The sequence below is a fragment of the Gossypium hirsutum genome, chromosome D05 (genome assembly GCF_007990345.1).
Source record: "Gossypium hirsutum isolate 1008001.06 chromosome D05, Gossypium_hirsutum_v2.1, whole genome shotgun sequence".
NCBI classification, from domain to species: Eukaryota; Viridiplantae; Streptophyta; class Magnoliopsida; order Malvales; family Malvaceae; genus Gossypium; species Gossypium hirsutum.
The window spans coordinates 51,542,479-51,554,399 of record NC_053441.1 but is presented as its reverse complement, the minus strand read 5'-3'; the positions used below and the strand labels follow the sequence as shown (position 1 = coordinate 51,554,399).

At 34.7% G+C, this 11,921-nt stretch overlaps 1 protein-coding gene across 1 annotated transcript; it reads right to left on the bottom strand.

Moving 5' to 3' along the window:
- Positions 1 to 6,768: 6,768 nt before the first annotated feature.
- LOC107903821 (eukaryotic translation initiation factor 3 subunit H) lies at positions 6,769 to 11,599 on the bottom strand. Its single transcript, XM_016829991.2, has 11 exons — positions 11,355 to 11,599; positions 11,148 to 11,264; positions 10,964 to 11,067; positions 10,002 to 10,068; positions 9,058 to 9,191; positions 8,926 to 8,974; positions 8,390 to 8,461; positions 7,997 to 8,098; positions 7,812 to 7,879; positions 7,338 to 7,490; positions 6,769 to 7,083 (listed from the first exon to the last, which is right to left on the bottom strand). Exons 1-11 carry the CDS (start codon positions 11,442 to 11,444, stop codon positions 7,026 to 7,028), a joined length of 1,014 nt encoding a protein of 337 aa, XP_016685480.1. The 5' UTR covers positions 11,445 to 11,599; the 3' UTR covers positions 6,769 to 7,025.
- Between the last annotated feature and the right edge of the window lie 322 nt (positions 11,600 to 11,921).

Sequence of the window (11,921 nt, the reverse complement as noted above, 5' to 3'; positions counted from 1 at the left end):
CATCCTTGTTTCATGATATTCATATGAAGTACATAACTAACTTGTTTCTAGAGATTATATGTGTTTAGGCAAATTGCCGAATTTCTTTGGATGAATTTTGCATGCTTACTTAAAATGTAATTGAGTGGTAAGTTAATTTCCCGTTATACGAACTTACTAAGCATAATATGCTTACTCTATTTTATTTCTTTTTTATAGTAATTTGGAAGTTCAATTTGGTTGGAAGCTGGTCGGAACAACATCACACTATCTCTCGGCTCATTTCGATATAATTAGTAAATTACTTTTGGTTATAATGGCATGTATAGGTTGAATTGGGTCATTAATGGCATGTATGTGATTTTGGTTGAAATTAGCCTTTGGAATGGCTTGTGATAGATATGTTTTGAAAAGTATATAAGAGTCTAGACATGGTTGATGTGTATTTGAAATGCATGGGTGGTGGAAATCATATGGATAAATTGAAGAATGGATGAAATGGCATATTTAGTACAAAGATGTTTTTATATGTATTAGGTTAACTTGATAAAAACGAAGACTTGGTCATATGTATTAATATGTCATAAATGATACTTGATATTGACTTGATTTGGATGTATTGTATTGGCTTGAGAATATGTTTACGTTTTTATATAGGTGGAAGGCAAATTTGGGTGAGAAATATGGCTTAAAAATATCCCTATTTCATCCATACGGGCATGTGTCTCAGCCGTGTGTGTTTTGGCCGTGTGTCCCCTGCATCTTAAAATTTTCAAAACAGAATGCTCAAAATTGATCAAACGGCCTGGCACGTGGGCGTGTGACTTGGCTGTGTGGCCCCTGCATCTATTTAATGTGAATCATCATGTTCACACAGCCTAGCACACGGGCCTGTGACTTGGCCGTGTGACCTAAGTTAGAGAGTTACACGGGTAAGGACACGGGCTGGGACACAGCCATGTACCCTACTTCGAATGCCCACACGACCTGAGACATTAGCGTGTCTCTTGCTCACACGGCCTGACCACACGAGCGTGTGTTCCCTATACCTTAGAAAAATTTTGATATTTTGAGAAAAAAATTCTCTGAGTACCCGGTTTAGTCCCAACTTGTTTCTAATGTGTATTTAGGGCCTCGATGGCTAATTTAAGGGACAATATGATTGATTATTACCCATTTCTGGTATGAGTGTTAAATGTTATGAAATATCTGTATATGATTTGTAAATTTTGGTAATGCTTTGTAACCCTGTTTCGACGACAGATATGGGTTAAAGGTGTTACAGGCCCTCTAGTGGAGGCTATGATTAGAGCATTTTCAAGGATTGTTGGTGCTAGCCCTACTCCCGCACCTGCCAACTTTACAGCTGTTAATCGAGGATTGCCACTTGAAGGTCTACAGGTGTTGGGTGGTAAGGAATTTGCTGGAATGAAATGGACCAATCCAACTTTAGCAGAGTATTGGCTTGAAGGAATTGAAAGGATCCTCGAGCAAATGTCCTATTCTAACAAGGAGAAATTGGGTTGTACTGTGTCCCTACTTGACAGTGAGGCTCATTGTTGGTGGAATACTGTGAAGAGAGGTACTACTACAGACCAGTTGACTTGGGATTACTTTCTTGAGGTTTTAAGAGGAAGTTTATGGGTTAGCAGTATATGGAAGCCTGTATACGAGAGTTTTTAGACCTAGTTCAAGGTAATTTGACCATAGCTGAGTATGAGTCAGAGTTCGTACGACTTAATTAGTATGTTTCTTATATGATTCTTACTAGGAGGGACCCTTGTAAGAGGTTTCGTTTGGGTCCTAATCATGAGATTCGAGTTTACTTGGTAGCTCAGGACACAAAGTTGTTTGATGAGTTGGTCGAGAAAGTCAAAGTTGTGAAGGAAACTTTGGCTAAACCGCTTTGCTCTGTGGTGACTGAATCGGGAAAGAGAACTTCTTATAGTTCTTGTGCATCTGGATGACCGTCTAAGAGAAGGTATGATACTAAGGTTTTGATAGAAGTGCACGACACGAATTTTGAACAAGTCAATCTAGCCAGCAAAATAGTGTTGTAGTTGTATTGGTGGATCGTCAGGTGGTTTTGGATGGCCGCTTTGTGGAAACTGTGAGCGTAGGCATCCTGGAGAGTTTCAAAAACTGACTAGCTGATGTTTCAAGTGTGGCTCTAACGAATACTTGTTGAGGGATTGTCCAAACAGAATAGACCCAGAGTTCTACACCTGCACCTGTGCCTGTTAGAGGTCGTGGCTGAGGTAGAGGTGGTAATTAGAGAGAAGTTGGGCAGCGAGTTGTTGCTCATACTGTTGCTACTCAGGTTGAGTCAAGATGTCTAGCTCATGTATATGCTATTAGGAGCCGCAAAATCAAAATTCGACTGTCGAGATTGTATGTATTTTTGTCTCGTAATAAATCTTTTATTCTCGTTAGTAGACTTAAGTTCTATGCCTTCGTAAATTTTGAGCGACTTAATTAGTAAGTGGAAAATCTCAATAGATATTATTCGATTAAGAACAACGATTACGAGTTCCTTAAACGAGAATGTCGTAGTGAATAGAGGAAATTGTTAGAGAAGTTACCGTAGAATAGTCTGTGGTAGTGAATACGATCTTTAAAAGAAGTTGTAGGAAGTTAAACAGAATAGGATCAGAGTTGCGCAGCGAAAATGTGGTGGTTGGTTTAAAAGTAGAAATAACATATTTTATGATCAAGCAAGTGACTTGTCAGCAAGGAATTTTGAGGACGAAATTCTTTTTAGAGGGGAAAAGTTTTCACATCCCAAAATTGGGCATAGAAGTTTTGAGGGTAATTTATAGATCTCAGCTCAAAATGTGTTCGAAAATTCAAAGCATGGTAAGCTGGAAATGTCTTCGACTATGGATTTTAGAAAAATAAATCAATTTATGAAAATAATGTAGAAAAGAATTCCAATTTTAAAAAGAGGATTGTTTTGTAAAAGGGTTAATTTAATAGTAGTTTTATTCGATGTCATGTGTTGCGACACGAAAGTCCCTGAGTAGCGACACGACCATCATCCTTTGCATTCTTGGGCTTGAATTGGCACCCTACACACTCAAATAGCTCATTAGTCGTTCCCAAGGCCCAAGTTGGCCTTACGGGTCATTAAAATACTAAAAAAGTACGTAAAAATGCTTATTTTGCAAATAATTAAATCTAATCTACGAAAGTTGAAAATGCAATAAATAATTATAAAATGGTTAGAAAACAAGCTTGTTAAGTGTCGACATGTACTAAAACTACCATTATAATTGGCGGCAGGTCAATAACCACTGTATGTTTACAACTACCTCACATCCTTTCAAGGATAGCACCATGAAGTCTATGACGAACTGAGTACCTTGTGTTTCCCAACTAACATTTTTGCACAAGCCTCGAGTGTATATAAAGCCCCATCAGCAACTTCCACCTTCAACTGATATTGCTTGTAAACTGGACACCCCAAAGTTCAAGTTAGTGCTCCATCAAAAAAGTTATGAGTGCTCCCTGAATCCACCAGCACAAACACCCAATTGGAACCTAATTTTGTTGTAAGTCTCATTGTTTCATTGCCATGGGACACTTGCATCACATATAAATAGAGAATAGGTAACTCATCTTCTCCATTATCTTATTGACTACCATCCAAATGTTTGTCACATTCTTGCAAATCCCCCCTTATCCCCTTCATGATGGGTCTCAATCAAAATCTGATACAATTGAGACTTAGTACATTTATTATGCCTTGGAACAAACTTGGCTCTATACCAAAAACATAAGCCTTTCTTCTTCCTTTCCTCAATGTCAACATGAGAAGGTAATTTGGTATTAGATTTGTGCCCACCAGACCCTAATTTAGAGGATATTGAACCTAGATTAGTAGTAAAGCACTAAAACCATTATAGCACTTTTGAGTAGATACAGTACTAGGAAACAAAGTACTAGTTCTAGCGTAGGAAGAAGAAATATAAGGGAAAATTCTTCTCTAGTTACTAATCAAGATACTTTCCATTTGTCTAGCCATAAGAAAACCCTTAATCAATATATTAGGCTTAAATAAACACAAATATTAAGAAATCTCTTCAAATTACTAGAAAATATGCTAAGAGCATATGACTCTGATAGTTGCAACTGATGAAGAATACTAACAAACTCATCATTGTAATGCTCAACTGGCCCCCTCTGTTCAGAAAAGTCAGATCCAAATCATTCATTCAACTGCTGCAGGTATGAATCTCACTCCAACATGTGAAATCCACCCCTCTGTTGTGTGTAAAAATGATTTCAATCCAACGTCTTCCTCTCTAACTGAAGCATCATTATTTGAACCTTAGCAATATCAGGCACTGCTTCCCCTTCAAAATATTGTTCCATCTTAGACCATCAACCCCAAAAAATCATGCCCGTCAAACTTAGGACATTTTTGGTTATAGGATCTATTACTCCTATCTTCAAAGCCATCATGGCTCGACCCTGATGCAGCAGCATCCACCATAACCAAATTAGGCCTTTAATGTTCAAGCCCGAGCCCAGCCCATATTTTAAATAGGCTTTATTTTTTGCCCAAGCTTGTTTTTTAGGTCTAATATTTTTATTCAAACCCTCTCAAATTACGGGCGGGCCTTTGGGCCTAAGCAAATAGTTTGACCCATTAACAGGTCTAGTTATTACAAAAGTTGTTAAAATAAACCCTTAAAATGATCCATTTCATTAACATGTCAAACACCTCACTTTATTAAAAAAAACTATTAAGACTTTTCTTGGAAGAGTTGAAATATAAAAAGATATAAAATAATTCTTTTTTTTCTTTCTATAGATGTGTTTGATATAAAATATGAAAAAATTAAAAGAAAAAAAAATCTTTTTCAATTGCTTGGGAAAGTTAAAACTAAAAATATTAAAAAATTACATTAGTTTGAACATATCCCTCTCATTTTTTTTCTTCACTTTTCTTTCTTACCACGCACAATCACTCAATTTATTTTCTTTCCATTTTTTCGTCCTTCCATTTTTCCTCTCAGCCAAATACATCCTAATAGGATATTTGGTTCTTCGAATCTAATATTATATTTTGTAGTAAGATTAAAGGAATATAACATTATGAGTGGAATGTGAGATTATTTTGTTTGGTTCATTTGGTTAGAATGTAAGATTTAGGTGTTTAGTTGACAGAATATAAAATTATGTAGAAGCACATTTCACTAGAGGCGTCCATAGGCCAGGTCGAGCCCAACCAAAATTTTAGGCCCGTTTGCTATGCCCGAGCCCAGCCTGAATAAAAATTTTGAAACCCAGGCCTAGCTCGTATTGATTTTTTATTTTTTTATATACATTTTAAAATATATATATATAATACATCAAAAATACTAAAAATATTAAAGTAAATGTTTCCCAACAAATTGAAAATAAATTAAAAAACAATATGTACACTTAAATAACACTAAGATAGGTGCAACTAGACTTGTCCATGGGTCGGGCGGCCTGACCCGGCCCGACGGCCCGCCCGAAATATGGGAGGGTTCGGGTAAAAATATAGGCCCGAAATATGGGCTTGGGCAAAAAAATGAGGCCCGTTTAAAAAATGGGTCGGGCTCGGGCTCAAATTTTTTGGCCCGAGCTCGGCCCGGCCCGACCCGAATATAATAAATATATCTTTTTTATTTTTATTTTTTAATTTTAAAATACTTTAAAAATATTTTTTTTTATTTTTTTATTTTTAAAATATTTTTTATGTTTATTAAAAATCGGGCCGGGCCGGGCTCGGGCTTATTATTTTTTCCCAGGCCGGGCCTGGGCAAAATTTTAGGCCCATATTTCAGGCCGGGCCGGGCCCGAGCCTAAGAGTCAGGCCGAATTTTTTTTCCGGGCCTGGCCCGCCCATGGACAAGTTTAGGTGCAACTTAACAAGTAAATGCCTCTAAAATAGTAACAAAATTAACAATAAAACAAAAGTTATACAATATCCAAACAATAACAACAAAATAGTAGCAACATAGTAGTAAAATTGTAGCAAAATAGTGAAAAAAAAACAAAGAAAATAGCAAAAAAGTAAAAACAAAAAACAACAAGAACTGTAAAATAAATAGTTTTTTTTGTATATTCGGGCTGAGCTCGGGCTAAAAAAGTCTTACCTGAAGACCAGCCTATTTTCTAAACAAGCCTTATTTTTTTTACCCAAACCCATTTTTTAGGCCTATATTTTTAGGCAAACCCTCCCTCTTTTCGAGCAGGTCTTCGGGCCGAGTCAGATAGCCCAACCCATGAACAGGTCTACATTTCAGTTAATTGTCCTTGTTATAATAAAAAAATTTAAACAAGTTTATTTTCTTTTATATTTTGTCTCAATTTCTATAAAATTATGATAAATCATTACAATTCCTTCTTCTTATTATAATATATATGTTATTTAAATAAATTATGTAAAAAAAAATTTATAAATCATGTAATGATTTTTGAAAAGTGATTGCTCCTATAAATATAGTTATAATTATCTAATATATAAATTATTAAATAAAACACCATGATTACAATTATAATGTACGAGTTCACTGATAAGAAAAAAGTATTTTTTTTGTTTTTAGTTAATCTAACTTTAATTAAGAAAAAAAATATAAATTGATTAGATTAATATAAACAAAAAAGCAAATTAGTCCAAAATTTACACCTGATATCTAAAATTCTTAATTAATAGATCATAATAAAATTATTCCCTCTACTATGAGATGACCATAATATAATATTATAATATGATCGGAATGTTGAAAATATTAAAATCCAAACACCGTAATCTCTTTTTAAAATGTAATATTATAGGCCGAAATGTAACCATTACGAGCGATAATATTAAATTCGCTAACAAAAATTTTTGGGCCACAGACAAAACAAGCCTGACCATGAACACCTACATTAGTAGGTAAAAGCTAAACAAATGACCCCAAAAACAATAGTGACAACAAAAAAAGTGATTTAATGAAAAACCAAAAGTAATTATCTTGTTCATTGATAAAAAGGAATATTACAGCTACCCATGAATTAAAAATTCGTCGTCAATTATCGTGCAAGGACTTCATTAAATACAATCTGTTGAAGTTTTGCCCGGCAACCCTGCAAAAAACATAAAAACAGAGAATCTTTTATTATCTTTTTTAGCTTCCAACGAAACTAGGTTACATCGTTTGTAGTCATTTTCATCAGGTATGAAATTTGAACCAGCTGAATCTAGAACTGAACTGATGATCTGACCGGTTCAATCAGCAGTCCAGCCGGTTCAACTGCTAATCCATTTTTTTAAGCCTTGGCGCTTTAGAGATGTCAGGCTATCCTAAAAGACAATTCCAACCAAAAATAGACAAACATACCCGTTGATTTGGTTGCAGTAATTAGCAATTTGATTTGTTACGAGAAAGCTCTCCAAACGTGATGGTTCAGGGATTGGCTTGAAGATCGGATTTGAGGGGTCCTCCTCTGGCAGAGGCTCCTCCCCAGCAGCTTTTCTAGCCATGTTCTCTGTCCTATAGATACAAAACAAACATGCATAACAATATTTATTTTCTAAAAAATGCCTGACCATATAATACATAAAAGAGAGGTGAGAACTTTAATCTTTCTGACTTTTAATAATTATGGTCCACAAAATCCTAAAGAAAGAACAATCTTCAACTAATTCCACTTGAAAGCTTTGAGCCCCAGAAAATTCGAGAGCAGAAATTAGATAACAATTCCATTAAATTTACTTGACGATTTTGTTCTACATTTCCCCTCTCTTCCCAGGAAAATCATTTAAAAGGTTAGAAGAGTTTGTTTGAATAACATGGATAGCTCAAGTATACTACCTTCTTTTCTGAAGCCATGCCTGTTGCTGGGCTTGCTGTCGTGACAGACTCCTATAGTAAAATTGAAACTGCAAAACGAGAAAAAAGTATAATCAAATAAAATAAAAGGCAATTACGTTAAATCATAAAATCACAACTAATGGTATAAGTACAATATCAGATAAAGGGGAATGCCAAATGCATACCTTCTGTTGTTCCATTGACAAATCATCCATGCATTCGATCAAAAATTCCACATTCCTCTCCATATATGGTTTAGTTGACAATTGCAGACGGTCATAATCACACTAAAACAAAGAATTACCGTCAAAAGAAAGCGAATTTCACATGTACAAGCTATGTTAGTTCAGTTCTTCATGTTCCCCAAGTATCCATATCTGACATTTACGCCCAACACATATTCAAACATATGTATAGGAAAATAATCTTCCAAATATATAGGAAAACTTCGAAATATATATCATACCCATCTCAGACACCAATATTCAACACCCACCCCAAAGTACGAATAAGATACGGTACAAACTCTTTTACAACAGCACCACAGAAAATTATTCAATCAACAATTTATATTTCACCTGTTTGACCGGTGTATCAGATTCCAGCTCAGTCATAAAGGCACTGATAAGTGCAGAATTTGAGACTTGGATCTGTCCAAAAAAAAAAAAGCAGCACAGACGTTAACATAAAAGTGGGAACCATGTTTATTACATTTGCAAAATACACTATTCTGGGTGAACGTAAAGAAATCCTAATCTACCAACTCATCCAATCAATTTTACATATCAATGCCATTCTGAGTGTAATAAAATAAAAGTTATGATAACCTCGAGGATTCTCAAACACATTTTATCGCAATTATGAAGATTCGGATTCAGATATTACAAAAAATGCATACATCAACTGCTTCTATCCCTACTTACAGCATATTTTAATTCTGCTGAAAGAATCAGTCATTTGTCATATGCAGAATAATTATCAGGAATGCATCTCTTATTTGAATCCTGAGCATCATGGTTATTTAATAAAAGAAAATGCTAATGGATATAGAAGTTCTACAATCAATTGCATTATTTCAAAGAAATAGTAAATAGTTGAAGCCCTAGAAGCTTACAGGAATTTCCTCAAAAATATCGACCCATGATAAGTTTTTCTCCCGCAATCTATAACAGCAAAGAGACCATTACTAATATCAGACAATATGAAATTGATATTTACAGCTTTTGATAGCAAGGAGAAACCATACTTCTCTCCAGTGAAGTTATTAGCTCGGTAAAGTTCCATAAAAGAATCAGATAGCTTCAAAGCCTTGAGAGCCAAGACACCTTGATTTGACCTTGAAGGGTCATAGATAATGCACACACACCTCCTAATATTCTCCTGCATGGGTTAATAAATAAGCAGGTAAATAAATACTCCAAAATACAAATAAAATAATGAAATTATAGTTGACAAGTGAATTTAAATGGAAAGCAACACAAAGTTGCAAGTTCAAAGAAAAGGCATAGAGCCTCACCATTTGGTTTTATTTTAAAATTTTATCCACTGATTGAAGAAAAATGTCATGCTCAACATTAGGCACAAATTTATACAAAATTCAGGAGTTTCAAAAAACAAAGTTGAAAACTAAAAAATAAGGGTTTTGTGAAATCCTCTAAAATGTTAATGGGTAAAAAGAATTGGTGTTGAATGAATGTAATGGTTTCACGAGAATCAGCCAATTGTCTTGACCACGGGACATCACTAAGAAATAGGAATCCATGTTATCAAAAGATTTCCCAAGATTATTTCTAGCATGGAACGAGTCAACCAGGCTATGTTGCTCAAACTCAAGGAAGAGGGTCAAATACAGTTGTGCCTGACATGGCCATACTTTACTTTTTAAAAAGTTCTTCCACATATTTGGCATGTCGAAATATGTCTGATAGGGATAGTTGAAGGAAAATAAGAAGTCAACATAGGTGACAAGGATGTTTCATTTACTCCAGTTCATGTTAAAGCAGGGACAACCGGACAAGTTCCTTTTAACAGGCAATGACATGTCTGGCATGTTACATTTTAATTCTAGCTCGCTGCTCTTGCTGAGTTAAAAGAAGTAGGGACGGAAGGCTCATTAATCTGAAGCAAATATTTCCCAGATTAAGTGGAAATAACACAAAGGTGAAGAGGCACTCTAAAATTCAAAAATACCTGATAATTCATAAAGGTCTCAATCAACTCCACTGTTTGGTATGAACCCAAAATTGTTGATTGGTACCTGAAAATATATAAGGAAAAGATCACACCATGAAATAAAAAGCAGAAAGGTTCATAATATAACCATAACTTAAGGTAGATATTAATACAATGGATGCTGCCATAATGGTATTATGAATTCACAATTAATTCTTAACTTACTGGAGCTATTAGGACTCAGAAATCATATATACAGTTCTGTTATTCCTAACTCCATTAGCATATAAGACTATGCTGCTCCGACTCCGCATTTTTCTTGATGCACTCATGTCTAAAACATAATCAGACATGGGTATGGAGATATGATCCTCCAAGAACCCTCCAAATACATGGAAAAACCTAAAAATTTGAACATACCCCCCCCCATACCAGTATCCAACACTCGCACCCATCCCAATTTCATAAATCTAAAAACGCATCCATCAAATACTACACGATGTTAGGCTGAGCTTGATGTGGTGTTTGTTATCTGTTTCCAAAAGAAAAAACTATAGAAAAGCAAACACCAGTATTCGAAGAAATCAAAAAACAAAAAGTTACCTTCAATGAATAGCTGCAATATAATTAAAGATTATGTTTGGATGTTCATTACCATAGACCATTGATTTCAATCAAATTTGAGTTTAACTTTTACCCGCTACAAAACTTGGAAATACTAGACACCACACAAACATAACACGCAGAAAAATAACAAGATGAAAAATAACATGACTACAAGAAACACACAAATGCCTCAAAATCGATATAATACAAACTATTCACGTATCAAATAAGAGAACTCATTAAACATGATTAAAAATTTACATGACAAAGTACAAATACGACGCTGATACTTGAATTCAAAGTACCACATAAAAACAATTAACAAAAGTAAAAATCAAACAACCAAAAAATTAAATAAAGCAGAAAGACATTACCATCCAACAGTGTTGTTATCAACATTAACCTCCCTTAGACATCTCATCATCTCAAGCTGATAATTAGCTCCATCAGCTTCAATCTCCTCGTCTTCCTCGCGGATCTGCCTCAACGAATAAAACATGAGACTTTCTAATTCAACTAAAAAAATTCTCAAAAACAAAAGGAGATTTGCCAAATTACCGGGAAAGGAAAACAGTTAGTAACTTCAAGAACACTGCCAACATCTAATCCAAGAAGCTGGCCTGTAACCAGTGCAGGTGAAAACTCCTTGCAATGTTTGATTATTTTTAATATCACCTAGTTTTTCAAAAACATTTACTGATAAGATAATCGAAATCAAAAGAAAATTAGGTTAAAAATAAATTAGAAGAGGGAACGAAAGAGCACCAGGCCTTCGATTTGAACAACTCGGAGAGGGGAAGCAACCTCCTCCGTTGCCGCAACCTGAAGGAACGACCTTGCCATTGAGTTCGCCATTATTGAATTTCTTTTAAGTCTTCAACGGCAATCTCTGTTAGCAAAACAACTGAAGCATAAAGAAGAGAAGAGAAGAGAAGAGAAGCGGAACCCTATGTTTGATTTTATTTTCACTTTTTATTTTTATTTTCCTTTCCAATTCTTCTTTGATTCGGATTCCAAGTGATTATTATGGATATTATTATAGTGTGGGCTATTGGATCTTTTTGAATTTGGGCCTTGAGTATATTTACATGTATATTCCAATAACTCAACTTTTATCTTGTTAAATTTTTAATTTCATGATTAACATTTAAGAAATTATTATTTTTAATCTTCATACTGTTAAATATTGGTAAAATCAAACCTTTAAATCCTCAGGATTTTACTTCCCTAACTCTCTCCGGGATGTTGATGTTGTTTTCTGTTTTAATAAAGTTGGGACATCCATCTTTTCTTTTTGGCGTTTGTTCCAATCTCATATTTATTTTCTCTGAA